At 35.1% G+C, this 18,772-nt stretch overlaps 1 protein-coding gene across 2 annotated transcripts in view; it reads right to left on the reverse strand.

Moving 5' to 3' along the window:
* Nucleotides 1-18,772, reverse strand: part of AUH (AU RNA binding methylglutaconyl-CoA hydratase) — a 105,418-nt gene that overhangs the window by 58,837 nt on the left and 27,809 nt on the right. For both annotated transcript variants that reach the window (XM_066340055.1, XM_066340054.1), the window contains exon 4: nt 8,485-8,571. In XM_066340055.1, the coding sequence (XP_066196152.1) occupies nt 8,485-8,571 (87 nt within the window). The remainder of the gene's footprint in view (nt 1-8,484; nt 8,572-18,772) is intronic.

An 18,772-nucleotide genomic window follows, 5' to 3' on the forward strand; every position in this document is an offset into this window, starting at 1 on the left:
ATCTTAAGAGTGAGAATGTCAAATAAAGAATCACAAATTTTAGTTCTGTTAATACAAAACAATGCACTTACTTACATCCCATTTATCTTTACTGCATATTTCAAATAAAAATGGCTCAAACCCATATAACACTGCAAGTCTATGGGCTGATTCCTACAACAGCACTGAAAGCTTTGAGATCTGTTACTTTATAGAGCTTCTTTATGAACCCAAAATGTCCAAGTTGTCTGGTTACAAGTTATAGAAGAATTTTCAAAAGGTCACAGACATAAATAAGAATTTTGAATCAGCAATAATGATTATTTGAAACTATGTCTAGCTTGCATAATAACTGGAAATGGATTTTTATTTTGTTTTTAAAATAATTAAGTTTATACCTAAATATTCTTATTTTGTAACTCAGAATAAATTTCTCTTCCATGTCTTCATTACCCAGATTCTTGATGTCTCTTGGTGATGTGGCTATTGATTATAAAAACTAAGAACTTTTAACTTTAAAAAAGGGTGGAGTATAAAAGGCATAAGCTATGCCCATTGAGTGGCAAGTAAAGGCAGTCCATATGCAGTTCTGATAACTGGAATATTCTTTATACTAGGAGCATTATGATCACAAACTTACATTTAACATTTATGCCAAAGGAAATCAGAAAAATTATTACAACATGGCACTGTATCTTGATTTCATTTTTGGGGACCTTTTCCTGAAGAACAACACTGTGATGGCATATAACCTTGGCAATGAGTTCTGTTTGTAACACTAAGAAAACCAACCAGCATATGCAGCAACATTTGAAAGCAGCTGAGAGAGACTGTCAAATCTTCCTACATGGACTTCAGGATAAAGAAGATTGGTCAAACCATTTTTGCACGGGGCAAGTAATTAAATGTTACAAAGCTTTACCTCTCATAAGTGCAAAAATAATGACAAAGTAATTATTCAATTAATTTCTGTATCTTCACATGTTTCAAAAAGATATCCATCTGCAAAAACTACCACACTTTAAAGTCTGAACACAGAATTCTGTGCCATACATTTGCTAGTTACAACTTTGAAAGGCTTTTAGGTATCCTCTAATTCCTGTGCTTTAGATAAGAAGCTTAATAGACTACAACTGTTGATAGACTTGAACATTACAGTCTTTGCTTTAATACCTTCCTTCAAAGTTCAGGAAGACAATCAATAACAGTAAAGAGCTGCATAAAAATATTCTTAGCGTTTGTAAAGAAATTTTGCTTTTTAATGAAAATGGTTACTGCACATTACAGCTGATTATTAAGCAAAAGGAATGAATAAAGTTTTTCTTCCATTTATTTTGACAGAGGCTAAAGCATCTCACTCAAGCCTATTAATTAATTTCCCAATTTCCTCCATTAATCATTCACTCTTATACACGACATAGAAACAATGTATTTTTGAATTGAAAAAGAAGTTCCAACTTTAATAAAGGAATATTATAGTCTTTATTTTAAAATTTTCTATTTAGTACTTTATTATGGACAAGTAAGAGAAACAGTGTGTTCTACATTGTTGATAATAGAAACAGAAACTGGGAAACTAATGGGAATTAAAGAGGTGGTTTAATTAATTCCTTCAGCTACTGTTTTCTGTATCCAACTCTTCCATGATTTTCTTGGACTACAGGAAATCATTTGGATATTTCAATCATCTCTCAGTCAGATAAATAAATTTTTCAGTTTCTTCTGCACGTTCCCTCTTGCAGTCTTATTCATAAGACAATAATGAAGTAAAAGTAAGACAATAACGAAGTAAAATCTAGATGACAGATTCCACTTTCTGTGCAAATGAATGAAAGCTTTGGATAAAAGAAAAATGAAAATTATTTCTTGTCTTTTTTACTCTTACTAAGTATATTTAAGAACTTATTACTCTCACAAAAACAGCACAGCACATAATCAAGCAGTGAATTTACAAAACACAAAGGATAAAATGAATTTAGTTACATTTTTACATTCTGTTTCTAGGTAAGGTTTTTTTCCTCTCTTAAAGAGCACACAAAACAAAATTCAAACTATAGTCTCTATATAATCTACACAAACAACTACAGTCTCTAGTATAACCTCTGGCTGTTAGGAGAATCAAATTAGATATGGTTTTTATTTTTTTATTTTCTACTTGTCTAATTTACAGTATGAAGATAACACATACTCTATTATTACTAGCACTCTTGTTTGATACAATACATTCTCCAGTCTACTGCTAAAATATTTTAATTCTAAATTAGCATAATTTACCAAGTAATAGTTTCAAGCAGTTCATTTACAGAACACCACAGAAGAAACACTCCCTAACATTTCACAGTAAGCATTTTTTTTACACTAGCTTAGTAATATCATCAGGCCAGTACCTACCTAGGCAACAGGTGCGTTCACTACAAGTTTTGACAATCCTGAAGTCAAAGCTTCGTGCTTGGCCCAATCAGTGAGATTAGGATTTCTCCAGTAGAAGAGAAACTTTATGCTTTCAGTACCATATAAGGAGTTGCTACCCTTTGAATAACAATATGTTCAAGGAACAGAGCCAGAGACGAAGACATGCAAAGCAAAGAGCTAACAAACTGTTCTTTCTCATTCAGCAATTGAAACATGCAATTTCAAACCTGAACAGGGTGAGGAAAGGATACTGTTAGCAACACATCAAACATGTGGCTCCCCTGGAGAGGGAATGGAAGCCCTGGACAGCAAGTGATATTGGAGGCCTGTTTTAACACAGTGCAAACTAGCTATGCTGATCTCAATAAACCATCTAAGTGAGTAGCATCCATCCTACTTTTGATACAGTTACCTGAATGGAAGCAAACTTTAAGAGCCATGTCCAGAGCATAGCCTCTTGTCCTCCAGAACAACATCAGGAATAACTAACGGAAGAAAAAATAAGCTACTGCTGTGGTTATCTTGATTTTTGTCACAGCTGTACAGCAGCACCACGATCAGACACTATATCAAAGGCCATCTTAAATTAATTCAATATCAAGAGAAGAAATAAATCTACCATTGGAAAACAACCAAGATCTTAGCAACACTTAGAATGCTGGCACTCAGGGACTGTATTAGTTATGCTGTACACTTAATCAAAGAGGCAACATCACAGCACAGCAAGCAAAATACTTCGCTAAAATCTATATTTCACAGTGTCAGCAAGACAGAAAGACCATGATGCCTGAGGCCAAATGTTAAGCATGACTCTGTTCTGTAATTTGTCCTTTTTCAAATTTGATAACTATCTGAAATTTCATTCAGCGTCCCAGTAAATGCAGCTTGTATCTCTATTTCCTCAGAGAGAAATCCACAGTTCTTATCAAAGGATTTCCAAACCAGAGTACTCCATCTTTGATGGCCAGATCTATTTCCTGCAAACACAGATGGATTTGGTAAATTCGGTAAATCTTGAGTGTTACTAATAAACTAGGGTTTAAAATGCTAACCAAAGCTCCACAGAAGCCTCAGAGATTCAAACAGTAAAACAAGGCACAGCACCAACCTCATCAATGATAATTCTTGCTTATTTAAAAGCTTTCACAATGGGAAGGAGGGGTAGCAGTTAGCAGACCAGCAATCAAGTGAAATTTTTTATAATCTTGATACCATTCTTGGGACCTCTGAAACCACTTTTTGACAGCTGCATCCAAAATTAAGCCATAGCATATAATGCAGCACCAAAAATGCATGTATGCACAATCTTCAATAGTGAAACTAGGAACTTTTTTGAAAAGGTGTTTGTCTGAAGGATAACAAGTGTGCTCTTTTAGGCAAAAGTCTGATCATGACTGAAGGACAGAAGAAATACTAAAGAATGAAAATAAAATTGTAAATAAAGAACTGTATCTGCTCTGAATAAAATAAAAAGCACACAATTAAAGTTGCATCACAGCTTATGGATCAAAATTAATCGAATGTTTTCAACAAAGACATGTAAGTTTTGTTATAATGCAACAAGACCAACAGAAAACAAGTACTACTAGTATTTTATCTAAAAAATCCAACCCTAACTCAGTTGAGATCTAGATTCTGTCAGACCACAAGTAAGGGGTTTTGTCTCCAAATGTGAAATAAAAAACAAGCCTGACCACACATTAATTTTAAGAAGTAATCAAGAAAGTCAGCCTCCAATTTTTATTCCCTGCTTATGGGATTTGGGCACTTACGCCTACCTTCTTTGGAAAAGCTTTGCTAATCAGTGGTGTTCCTCACTTAATAGAGGTTGGGGCCAAATGTCAATTTGAGTAATTACATGTATTTGCTGAATTGAAATTCTTTCTACAGCTTCAGTTTTTATTTTTATTAAATACGGTGTTTTTATTGAGGAGTGTGGTTATTGCATTCAGCTCCACACATAGCCTCGGTCTGTTTTGCAACTGAAATCCCAAAAGGTAACATATACACACTATCACAGCCCTGACCCCACAGCCAGTATAAAGAACAACGTGGCTTTATTAGGAGGCATAATATAAAATATATATTGAAGATCTGATGCACAATGATAGGATTTTTCCCCCCTTCCCCCAAATCCTCAAAAACAAGGCTTCTGGAAATCACTGTCATTTTACTTAATTTAGTCAGGCCTGTCTTGTTGTGCATCGTTACAAGAGATCTATTACGGCTTTTCTCTCCCAGTTTCCTGAGGGCAAAGACAGCCTTACATCAGTAACAAAGTGCTTCAAGGCAGAATATAATAATGCACAAGTAGTCCTATAATTCTTACTATAAAAAAAAAAGAAGAAAAAAAAAAAAAAAAAAAAAAAGAAAAAAGTACAAAATCCCCAGACACACACAGACAAACCCCAAACAAACCTCCACAATTCTGGTATAATTATATATTTTTGCAATTTTAGTTGTAAAAGCAACTACTGCTAAAAATATAGGTTGTTTTCATTTCCCCCTCCCCAAATTAAAGCTCTAAGGGCCGCAACTAATGGCTTCCTTCAATTTTTTCAGCTCTTTATTTAAGCATTTATTTATAAACAAAGTCATATTTACGGCAGTCTTACTTCCTCACCCATATTTAGCAAGAAGTTATAAATTATTCCCATATAAATAATATGCTTTTAATTTCCAGAAAAATCCCTTCTGCAGCTGTATTCCAAAATGATACTACAGCTTTTTACAAAACAAGCAGTGTAAGGATTTTAAATTTAATGACATTGACAGAAACTAAAGAAAGCCAAAGGATGTCAATTCTGAAGAGCTAAGTTTATCCAGTTGTTCAAGACATAATTAACCTTTACTGTATTTCCTCTGTAAAGCTAAATTAATGGCCTTCTTTCTTAAAATATAGTTTAAAAGACATAACTTCTTACTAGGTCACACATCTGAATACAAATGCAACTACCAAAACATGACCTAGTTCTGAAAAGCAAGATGTAGAATACATTTTAAATGAGATTATAGTATTAAACTCGGATAGAAAAAAGAACAAAATAGGAGACTGGAAATATTGTTCTTTAGCTGCATAACATTCTGCAGTGGTAAATATTAATTTAAAAGTTGTTTCCCGTCTTAACCATCTCACAGCCCAGTTGTTGCTGGGCAAGAAAAGTACTATTATTATTTTCAATTTACAGATTAATTGCAGTGACCAAATGGAAATACAATGTCCCTATACTTCTACATAGACTACATTTTGTAATGACAGATCACCTCTTCAGAAGAATAAAAAAAAAATAAGAACCTCTGATTTGCTGTAAAATTAATATACACTTCTATTCATTAGGGCATCATACAATGGGACATCTTATATACCCAAGTAATCTAACCTCCTATATGTATTTTTTGATACTGTCTACCATTTCCTGATGTAGAGAGTGGCATAATGAGACCCCCCACCTGGGGTAATGCATTCAGCTCTAGGATCCTCATCACAGGATGGACACTGACCTGCTGGTGTGAGTGTACTCTAAGGTGAGCTCAGAGGTGAGACACTAGTGTTATGGATAAGGTGTGCTGATTGGCTCATGCAAAGGAGTTGTTGTTCAGCATGGGGGGGGGAAGACATTCTGTTGAGATTTACAGTTCTTTTGACATGTATTTTTGTTGTTCCAGTACAGTTGTGAACCCTTTTCTGTTCTCCCTTCAATGCTCCCCTCCCCTTTTGTGGTTAGTGCCCAGCAGATCTGGCTGACAGAGCTGTAAAAACACATCAGGGAGGGAGCGTATTTCCCCCTTATAAGAGGCAGCAGGGAGTGGGGACACTGGTTCCTGGGAGGCCTGGCAGGGTAACAATGCACCACCAATCAGGATATGTGAAGGGCTCCAGCAATGAAAGGCAGGGAAGGACTGAGTGACAGGCCTTAGGAGGAGCTAAGGGTACATATATGGGCAAACCTACAGACTGGGGGAGGTGCCAGAAGGACAAATAAGGACTACTAATGAATGTTAATGACATCAATACAATCTCAGTGTATAAAAGGTGGAGATGCTATTTTTGTGAGCGGAGCCTCAGGCAGGCAGAAGGAGTCCCATCACACTCCCAGTGCTGTTCCCTCCTTTGCTTTGTAATTTTAATGGGTTCTAACTGAATTTTATTCACTCATTCCTGCCCAGGTTTTGAGTTGTTTATAATACCAAGTTGATCAAAAGGATGGAGCACCTCTCCTATGACAAAAGGCTGACAGAATTGGGATTGCCCAGGCTGGGAAAGAGAAGGCTTTGGTGCAACATAATTGCAGCCTTCCAGTACCTGAAGGGAGCCTAGAAGAAAGATGGAGAGGGACTTTTTCCAATAATCTGTAGCAACAGGATAAGATTAATGGATCCAACTTAAAAGAGTAGGCTTTAGGAGGAAATTCTTTACTCTAACGCTGGTGAGGCACTGGAACAGGTTTCCCAGAGAAGCTGTGGGTGCCCCATTCCTGGAAGCATTCAAGGCCAGGCTGGATGGGGTTCTGAGAATGGTCTACTGAAACTGACTGAGGCAAATAATTCACTGTAAGCCCTTTAGGTAACACTGAAAATTTGCTCACATATTCAGCAGTTAAATATTCTCACGGAAACCTTAATGAAGATGGAAGCAATCAAACATTTTTCTCATAGTTTTTTTTCAACCCTGAGGCAAAATAAAGCATCAAGTGACTGTGAACATTTTCTCCAGTCACTCAGAGAAGAATGCAAATCTTTAAATCCAAATACTTCTTCAGACTTCAGAAATTTTCTCACTTCAAATTTTGAAAATAATTGATTAAATAAAACTATTTATTTATCATAGGAAAATCTTGAAACTAGTTGCTCATATTTAAACACTAATAGTAGCTAGTATTCCCAGTAACTTCAAGCTAAGGAAGGCTGAAAAATTACTACTTAATGGTAAGAAAGCCTCCCAAAATTCTTACACAGAAAATGAATGAAACAACTTGTTCCCACTTGCTTGGCATTCCAATAAATGGACAAGTACTAGCATGACATACAGTATCAGCTTCAGGAAATTAATGACATATTCACTTCTAGGCATTTTACAGATTTCACTTATTTAAACAGCCGTGAGTGTCTATTTCATTTCAAAGACATGACACTCATTTCAGGACATAAGTATCCCCATGAATTACCTAATCAAAGTTTCATTCTTCAGCAGGTTGTCATTTACCTAAAAAAAACCCCTGTTATCCATTCATAACATTCTCCCAAACCAAAATGTGGCATAGTTTTTAAGGAAATGCATCTGAATAAATTTTCCTAGTAATTATTTATTCCTCAGAGCTGTGTGCCAAATTTCAAGTGATAGAATATGTTTCATATAGAAGTTAAATGTAGAAAATTAATTCCTTAAAACTTGGAACTCTACACTTCTCTTTTCAAGAGATTGTATTGGCAATAACCTGTTGAAAAGTAATTATATTTAAACTGATCAGCAGAGATGTAGAAATATAATTATTTGATGGTAAATTCCTGAAGTAAAACATACAGGGAAATTACTATCCTCAAAAATTGATACAAGTTGATTAAAATACAAAACTATTAACAGGTATTACTACACTAAAATATATTAAACAAAATTTTAAAATACCTTAGTAGTGAACTTTCAATTAGCAACTGATGTTTAACATGTTTCTAAAATGTATTAGACTGTACTAATTAGACAAACCACAAGAATGCAATAGTAAAAACTGAATTCTAAAGTTTTGATGTCATCAATCCATCCCTTATGAAAACAGCAGCGCAAATCACCTCTACTTCAAATCGCCTTTACTTCAACCTCTACTAGGTTGACATATAGCTTTTCTAGCACTCTTTTAAAAAGTCCGACTTAACTCAGAGCATTTTAAAAAAGAATAAATGCATCAGGATTCATATTTATCAATATACTAAATAATCCTTATTGGTTTTTTCAAATTCAAGATCTGTGATATGATACTACACAGTTAGGGATACTCTACTACTTGTCAAGAATTAACTATGCATGTTTATGTCACTCCTCCGATTGAACATTCTCAGGTTAAAGCTACAATAACATTTTTCAAGGGAGAGGTTACTTACCCAATTCATTAATAGTTGCTCTTGCTCTGGAGACAAAAGAACTAACTTCACTTGAGTGCATTTTTGCCCTTTCCTTAAGGTCAGCACCTGTAAGTGACATTTCATATATATATATGTTCGCAAACAGTAATTTAGATACATTTTCAAAAGTAAAATAATTTCATCATTTATAAAAATTTTAAGTCTACTTCTAAACAAGGAGTTTAAATTGGTAATATAAAATTTCCACAGATTTCAAGGAAAACATGAACTATTTATCAAGGAAAAACAAAAACAAAAAGCCCAAAACAAACAAAAAAGAAATTATCTATAACTAGATTTTCACTGAGTATGTTCTTCCCAGTAACATTTCTTTTTCTCTTATTTGAAATAGTTTATGAACAGTAGCATTTATGATTATAGTTCATCTGTCATACTACTTTATTTTCCCAACTGTGTCACAAAGTCTGATAAACATGTGTTTTTCATACTGCACTCTTATTATCCTCTTACTGGTAGATCATATAGAACATACATTGCATGGTTTTACATTAGCAGGCTGTATTTATCTAAATAAAAATACTACAGTGGACAAATTTTTCAACTCACTTTCTACCCATTTACCTAAATTTATTTTGCAATAAGTTACATATACCATCATTTTTGTTAGTCAAAAGAAGTCCCACATCTTGAAAATGTTTACCTGTTTCTTCATGACTTTATAAAAATAAGTTTGTTTAATAAGCATATTGTACTAGACATGGACACAAATGTGTTTTTAAAAACTCTCTTAAAGGAAAAGCTGACATTTTCACTCATGAGTGTATTAAAAAAATAAAATAATTAAAAAAATCTAAATATAGCAGCCTATCTTTCTTATAGATGAAAAAATACATTAAAAAGCAAAACCTGCATAGACACATTTATTCTCTAAAGAAGTGAAATAGTCACAAGACAACTTAATGTGTTTTGCTCCATTTGGTAAAAATTAACCTATTGAGCTAGCTAGCTCTTTGCATGAAAAGTCTAAACAAGACAATAAGAGGGAAAAAAAAAGTTTATGTTTCTCTACCTAAGAACACTATCCATTAGGGAAAATGCACTGAACCCAGATTAAGTGAAGACTGTAGGTCAGAATTTTAAATTATGCAGTCATAGGTTTCATTTCACCTTTTAACCTTCTGGACTTAACTCATGGTAGGCCATCCTGACCCCCTTCACCAAACATAGTTTTAAACATATTTTTGTTCGCATTACTTGTAATGCTAAACGAGGCTACCTCTGTGAAAATCAGTATCTCAATCTGATGTTTTCTGATGGACATCCGCTTATTGCTTTAAAGTACTATGCTTAATAATGCAGTTCTACATCTTTCCTTCTACTTCTGCCACAGCAAAGCTCCTCATTTAACTGTGACTTCTGTTCTCCTTCTTTCTATGTCAATATAAAAACAACAAATCATCAGTCCTGGCTACACTTGCATATTTCCTGCTAAGTAATGTTAAGCCTAATTTACAGTATCAGGCACTTTGCCAGAAACTTCCAAACAACTTTCTAGAATGTGCCCCAACTGAGACAGTAAGACCAGTTGACCAAACAGTACAGAACAGGAATTATTACAGTCAAGCCTGCACTGCAGAAAAATTGCAACTGCTACCTTAGTAATTCACAATCAGAGAATAAAGAAATCTTGCCAGGAACCCAAAAAGCAAACAAAATTTGCATCCATAAATCTGGGCAGAATGCCAAATCATAAAAAAACTGCAAGAACTTTCACAAATCCATTTATGTATAGAGTTCTGGAGCTAAAAGGAGGTTTTGAAATGTCATGTTTAAGAAGCTAAATGGTAAAATGCTTTAGAAGTCAGATCCGCAAGCATGCGAATGAAAAAATATAATTTACTTGATATCAGTTAAAGTTTGGATTTAGCTTCTTCAGCTCTGTTCAAATCACTGCCTATGTAAGAAACTGTATGCTTTATGAACAAAAACCTCTTTGGCTGTGCAATCTGACTCAAAACTTCCACGCACTGAAATCCTGCTCACTGGGCATCCCCTTGAAAAGCATTATAAAAAATCCACCTAGCAGTACTGTGAAGAAAATACTCTGTCAGTATAAGATTAGAGCAATTTTCAGGGTTTGATTTATTCAGATGAGAACATACGCAGAGAAAAATGGACTCAACCAAAAGAAACCTCAACTCTTCTAAAATAAAAAATACACTGCAGACTTTCTTCTTCAGTTAGAATATACATTTCCTTGAAGATATTTTTAAAAATTGATTAAATATTTAACAAAAACCTTGTTTTGGGATGGACTACAATATAGTTTGTAATTTAAAATTAACAGTATTGACTACTGTAAAGAAATTTCAAGCATACAGCTGATCTTAGTGCCTTAACCAATTTCTGTAAACTAACATTTTTTTAAAGTGTTTCTCCCTCAAAAATGTCAAGAAAATGGAAAGGGCCTTTTTGGTAGCCCTTTTTCTATTTTAGCTCTCCAAAGAATAATAATAGTAACTGAAGCTTTCTCAGAGGGAAGAATTTTAGTCAGAAGCCATTCACTGCACTCCAAAAGAACATATGCTTTGGCATCCTCTGGGTCACAGGAGATGGAACTGCCATCAACTTAACACTTTTTTTCCTGTTATAAGATTGGACTACTGCTCAAAGAGTTATTGATGAATTCTGACCCACATAGCAAAGAACTGTTCATATATTTCTGTAAAATCTGTTCTTAAGTCAGAAGTAGAAAAGGTTACGTTTCTGAAGCTTGCCATGAAGGAGAAGGCAGGTTGAACCAGAGTTTCGCTCTCTGAGCTGCTAAAACCAAAGACCCCTCCTATCACCCCAGGTTTTCTACTTCAAAGTAGCTGGAAATAGTATTTGCTTAACTGCTGAGAGCAACAAAGTAGCTAAGGGTATAAAACCACAAGAAGTCTGACACAACAAAAATCTACAATTTTTCTATGGGCCACAGCTGCAATGTGTGGACAGTTTGACCTATCTGCTCCCCCACATCCACTCCCAACAGACTCCAGGGGCTCTACTGTGGGTCCATTCCTTCCCACTACACTGAACACAGAACTCTCTAAGACCTTCAATCCAAGAAGGAAAAGGGCAAACCCAAGCTACCAGGGAGCAGAGGCAAATGAACTGTGGCAGTTTTGATGGTACACTGCAATTATGCCCCCACATCCATCCAGTTTGTACTGGAGCATGAATAGTTGTTTTCTCCATATTAAGCTTCTTTTATATTAAGCAGTCTTTTAGTGGTCAGCTGTGATCTGGTCTTTCCAGATCAAGTCTTGAAACCGATGTAAGGATGACACATGCTGTTTTAAATACTACCTACACTTGTACTGAGGTTGGGCATTCAGAAAGAAAATCTCTGTTTGATTTTGATCCATCACTTTCTCATTTCCCTCCTCCATAATAAGAAGAAAACAGGAAGGTTAGTTTATTTGTCTTTTTTACCTTACTTCCCCTGAATACGAAGACGCTGTTGTAATAACTCTCTTTTGCATAGTTTCAAATAGCTGGCTATTTAATGGTTGGCTGTAATACACTGTCAGTTGAGAGAATTATTGGAGCATGTGCCTGACTTCCACTTTACAAGGATGGTAGAGAAAATGTTTATTTGAGAAAGCCAAGGGCAGCCCAGCAAGATAGGGATATTGCTGTTACCCACCAGAGGTTTTCCACCTACACCTATGTATGACAAAGATGGCTTTTAACTCAGAGAACACACCAAAGGAAAACAACTTTTACAGTGAGAATTCTGACACCATGTCTCCTGCCTTATTTGGGTACTTTTACAAACTTGCTAATCAGAATTTATATACAGTTGAAAAGCTGTATGTTGCATTTGTAAAATATGTTCCAACTATTAGCCTCTGTCCTGGTTTAGGGCAAACTTGGGAGAAAACAGCCTCTCTTTCTAAACAATATAAATGCCTAGAAATCTTCTTGTACAGACTATTCTATGTGAGTTCCAAAACACACCCCAAAATCTCTAAATGAAAAAGGCATAATGTAATGGTTTGTATATGATATGTAAAAATTAAACTTTATTCAATAAATACTTTGCATTAAAAAGTAGGTCTTTTAAAAAGCTGGCAAACCAAAATTAAACAGTGAAGTAATTCTATCAAGTGTCTAAAAGATGCTTGAATTGTCTTTTGCTGAGAAGAGGAAAGGAAGTGACACATGCACAGGCATTTCAGGTAGAAAAAAGCATTAAATTCTTAGTTCAGCAGCAGTGTTATTGTGAGCTTGCCCTTTGATCTTACCAAACACAGATCAACCAGTTCTTTCAACACACCAAAATTTCAATAAGGAGGTGACACTGGGGAGGTATCAGAAGATACTGTCTTGCATACTATATCCAATTCTTTGTATCTTGTCAGCAAGAACTAACAACACTGCAAACAACAAAACACAAAGGCATCACCAATCCACTCAAACAGGTTAAGGAATTTATGAAGGAAACTTACAATGCTTTCAGCCAGAAGTACAAAACACACACTACCTCATGGATTAAAATGCTAAGAATTCCTATGAACCCACATTTTATTCCCACGCAATGCATTTAAGCAGTCCTTCTCCACACATACTGAACTAAATAAATACTGAGGGCAAAGGGCCAAGTCTGACATACATTATAGATTAACTTATAACGACTAAAATAATCCATTAAGGTACATTGAAATATCTTTACTTAAAAGCAGATGTGTGCAACTTCTAGAGAAACCATTCCAAGAAATCCAAGAAATCATTAGCAGAACACCAGTAAAATTCTGCAAGGTTAAGACGACCCCAAAAAGACGCAGTACATACATATATGAGGACAACACTATAGTCAAGTTACATTTAAAAGCAGAAAGATTAATCCACATTTCTTTTTTTCCAAATTTCAAAGAACTTCAGAAAAAAAGCTTTGGAATCCTGAAATCTGTTTAGGACAACTTAGCTCCCAATTTTAAAACTACAATACCTTATGAAATAAACATATTTATTTAAAGACAGTATCAAGTCTAACACAAGTAGAACTTTGTTTACACAACAGTAAATCATAAGTATTATGCTACTGATATATACTTACAATTTATATCCTTAAAATCCACAAAAGCAGAATTTAAATTTGATCGTAATAATGTTGCCACGTAGATTAATGACTTTTACTTTGGTTTCAACATTTTTCTGCATGTAAAGCTACATGCTTGACAAATTATAGCACAAAACAATGTCAGTCACTACTGAAATCTCTTGCCCACGTAAAACATTTTATGCTTTGCAGAAAATAGATGTATGCATACCAGTAATAATTCCATTGCACCTCCAGCTCAGCCAGACCCAGGATATTCAGATCATCAATCTCTAACCATTAGAGCTATTACTAACTATAATCCTGAACACAAATGAGTTCAGGCTGCTCAATCAAGAACAGGCAGAATGTGTCATAATAATTGACACCCCGGAACACATTTCATGAAGTAACAAAAAGATCACCTATTTGATAAAATAATAGAAAAGTCTAGCCTGGAGATTTTATTTTTATCTTTTCATATAAAACCTCTAGAAGTGGCCTGGTCAAAACTTCTATCAAACGCACAACCCTAGATCAGGTCCTAGATCGGGGTCCTTCCAAGTCTTTAGCACTATTGGCAAGGGAGATTCCACCATTTCTCTGGGAAAGCTATTCTTATGATTAATTCTTAATTAATCTTCTCATGCTGATTTTTTTTTTTTTTAATTTAGATGGCATTCTCCTAGAGTGACCTGTGCACACTGCCATTTCTGTTGCTGTATAAATCCTTGTAAATAGAGTATTTTTCTCTAACTATACCTGTCTCAGGAAGACCAGTTATCTTTCCCCTCTCAGCAACCTCCAACCCTCTAATCACATTATTCTGGCCTATGAAGTGCTGAGCAGAGTAAGCACATGCTTTGATGCACTGATGATTCTCTTCCTGATGACACTGTTTGCTTTCTTTACACTGTATTATACTACTAGCTCATGTTAAGTTTGCTGTCCCCCAGAATGCACAACTGCTTCGCGGCAGAACTGTACCCCGCCAGAATGTTCCCAGCCTGTTCTGCCACTTAAGTTTATTCCACTTCAGATGCAGTCTCTATTTATCTTTGTTAAAACTCACACAATTCTTGTTGGTCCAACTTTTAGGCCTCCTAAGGTTTCTCTGAATGAATGGTGGCTCCTCGCCCCCTCCTTCCACTTCGAAGTCATCTGCAAGCTCAGGTTCAGTTCTATCATTACAATATTTACAAATATATTGAATAGCACTATGGGACCCAACATCACCTTTCAAGGAATTCCACTCTAAGGACCACTAACAGACTTTGAGCCACTAACATAACATTGCCCTCTGATCTTTAGAGATAATACACTTTACATAGTCTGTATGTCTAAATTGTACCTTACCAAATTATCAGGAATTCTACAGGAATACCAGAGTGAACATGTCAAGTGCCTTGATTAAGTCAAGGTACAGAGCATCTGTAACTCTTCTTTCATCCACTGAGTAAGTGGTTTCATCACAGAAAACACCATGTTGGTAAAGCACAATTTACCCCTGGTAAATCGGAGCTGGGTTTTCCCAGCCATTTTCTATCTTGTCTTTCACATTCTCGGAAAAAATTTCCACAAACACTCGTTCCACAGTTTCCCCCAAAAATGTAGTGAGACTGACAGCTCTGCAGCTTCCCAAATTTTCATTTCTTTAGATGACTAGAATATTTGACCTTTTCCAGTCACTTAGGCCTTCAATGACCTTTCAAATAAGATAGATGGTGGACAAATTCAGATGCGTCCCACTAAATCCTGCTCATGTGTATGTATGTATGTGTCCAACTGCTACAGCTGGATCTTAACTCAGTCCTACTCTATAATTGTTTTGCTGTTGACTTTCTTGTTTCTTCTTGGCACAGAGACTTGGGACCTGATCTTTTCCAGGCAAAGAGAAAATGGAATACCTCTACCTTTACTGTGTTATCCTTAATTAAGCTGCCACCCATGTAGTAGGAGACCTACATTTTCCTTGACCTTATATTTGGTACTAACATACCTACAGTTTTTCTTGTTATCTTGATACCTGGCAGTTCAAACTCCAGGTGAGTTTTTTCCATCCTAGAGATATTTCTGCATAACTGAGCACTTTGGGAGTCTGTCCCATTTTCCAAGGGTGAATAGACAACTCCTCCAAAAATATAAAAAGGATATTCAAGAGATTAAAAGACAGGAATTTTTAATTTTATTTTGTCACAATAAAAAAGGATATTCAAATCTAAATGTTTAAAAAATAAACTTAGAATGTACTGAATATACTATACTGTATTCCTAAATATTTTCAAGATTTTAGATTCACACTGACTCTACCAATACTTCTAAATCAGTTACTAACTCAGAACATTAAGAAATGAAACATTTCAGAGAGAGAGAGATCTGAAAGTTAAGGACAAAAAGTGAAAAAGCATACAAAAATATTACTAAAAAGAACTGCTAGCAACTTGCTTCTGAGGATCAGCTTCTTTTAGGAGTACTACTGAAAAGGAAGATCTTACAAAACAGTACAACTTTACATTTTCTATGCTCTGAGATTTTATATTTAGATTTGAAATGAAATGTGCATGTAAGAGGTAAAATTTATATCAAAAGATCATATCCTCAGAGAATAATCTGTAAGAAAATATTCTATTGTTGTTAAAACATGGCTTTGCATAACTTTTTATTTGGGTGTTTGTTTTTTTGTTTGTTTGTTTTGTTTTTGGTTTTTTTTGTTTTTTGTTGGGTTTTTTTTTTTTTTTTTTTTTTTGCTTAGTTTTCTAATTCCTTCTTGACTGATAAAAAAAACTAAGAGTGACATTGACTTTGCCCATGCTGTACTGTACTTTGAAATTTTTCAATGAGGAAGGAATCCCACAATATTTATTCTAAGTTTCTTCAAACTCTCACATGTTCTCATACTTAATTTTCCTTTATATTTATTTCTTAATTTGAAGTTAAACAGACATGATCACCAGTTCTATGTGGCAAACCTGACTTGGATCTCTACATTTTAGTACATTTCTGTTGTGGTTTAACCCAAGCTGGCACCTAAGTATACCATACAGCCACTTACTCAACCTCCCTTACCAGTGGGATGGGAATGAGAATCAAGAAAAGAGTTGAGATAAGGACAATTTAATAATGAGAGTAAAATAAGAATAATTATCTTCATAATGACAACAACAGCAACTGATATAACAAAAAAGAGAGAGAAATGAAGGCCAAGGAGAAAAACCACATGATGTACAATGGCTCACCACTTGCCTGCTCCCCAACAGCAATCAGCAGCTCCCAGCCAACTGCCCCCAGTTTATAAAGTGGGCATGACATCCCATGGTAGGAAATATCCCTGTGGTCAGTTTGGGTCAGGTGTCCTGGCTGTGATCCCTCTCAGCTTCTTGTGCACCTGTAAAGCCCTTAGCTTAGGGTAAGCACTACTTAGCAACAACCAAAACATCAGTGTGTTGTCAACATTATTCTCACCCTGAATCCAAACAACAGCACTGTAACAGCTACTAGGAAGAAAATTAACTCTGTCCCACCCAAAACAAAAACCATGTAATGATTTCATCAAGGTTGGAAAAAAAAAAACCCACAATGGTAAAGAAATCAGTAATACACCACAAAATACTAAGCAATTGCTTAAAATCTTTTCATATAGAATGAAATAGAGAACTTCAAAAGTTACATAAAAGTATTCTGAATTCAATTTTCCAGATGCACAAAATTCTTAGAAAGTTAGTAACTGCAAAGATCCAAAATTGTTTGAAACTAACATAATAAGGGTACATATGTTCATGGGAATTAGGAAGATATTTGAATACACAACATGTAAGGAACCAAAAAAGTAAACCCAGAGCACTATCGCTATTCAGCTTTAACAGCGAACTAATATACTAAGATCAGGATCTGAAGTGCAAAGAGCTATAAACAGTCACTGGCTGAAAACACAGACCTTGGCCCTATGCCTATCTAATTAGGTTATCTCTCAGCCTTTGGTACTGTTGCACAAACATACTAAGGAGATTATGACATATTTTTCATAATCGCCTGTTAAATACAACTTAATCTAAGAAATTAGTTGACAATATACGGTTAAAGCGCCTTTCATAACTTAGGAGAAAGCACCTTTCATAACTAAAGAGTAACCATCTACTTTCAGTTCTAGCCATTTGCTTTACTGAAGACCAACCATGAATCCTGTTGCACACCTGTACAGACACAAATCTTTGCAAACACCACCTGAACTGAGTACAAAGGAAAATGCATTTACATATAACAATTATAAAAAGCAAGCCGTATTCTAAATTTCAAAACAAAGTGAGAAAGATGCTTACTGCAGTCATTTCAGTTGACAGAAAAACAGGTTGGCATGAAGGCTGCCATGTATACTTTATACATAAGAAAATAATTTAGATTAAGAAACCAAATTTTTTTCATGTATACTGTATATTCCTGAAGTTATCTAAATGTGGGTGTATGATTTTTAAGCCAAAATGGATATTGATATTCTTCTATGTAACATTGGCTATAATAATTTATTAGCATGAATTGATATCTGCAGTTTCTGCACACATGCCCTCCGTGTCAGAGAAACATTCCTGAGAACCATCCAACTGTGAAAAAAAAAACAAAATGTCTGCAACTCCTATATATTTAAGGCTGTGACAAGATGCCAGTCCTAAACATTCCCCATGGTAAAATGGCAGCATTATAGCTCCCCTGTAAGTTATCTTAAGTATCTCACAATAATTTAGACACAAATCAGCACATTTTAAAGCACAATCTGCTGTATCAGTTATCCCAAACAGGATATTTCAGAAGGTACAACTTCAGGGATAAAGCGGAGAGGATTACCTTTGTTTTTTCTTTAAGCTTTTGAATTTTGAGACTTTCTGAAAAGCCCAGGTGCTATTTCACACAGGTTTCCACTGTGTGAAAAAAAAAAAAATCTAGGAATCCTGAATATAAACAACTAACTTCATATTTAAAGGGTCTACAATCTTCTTCCAATGCCTATGCAAATTCAGATCAGCTATAGATTAAAGTCAGCAGACTCTTTTTTCCATCCTTTGTGTGTCCAGCTCTGAATTTAGACACAAACAAGAATATTCCTCCTGCTAACCTCTTCAGCTGCAAGAAAAACCAAAACAAGTTTACTGAATTCATCTTCACTTGCAGAAGCAGGGAAAAAGAATCATTATAAAGATACAAACTTCACCTCTTAAAAATAAAGTAATT

This window comes from Sylvia atricapilla, chromosome Z (assembly GCF_009819655.1).
Source record: "Sylvia atricapilla isolate bSylAtr1 chromosome Z, bSylAtr1.pri, whole genome shotgun sequence".
Taxonomy (NCBI): domain Eukaryota; kingdom Metazoa; phylum Chordata; class Aves; order Passeriformes; family Sylviidae; genus Sylvia; species Sylvia atricapilla.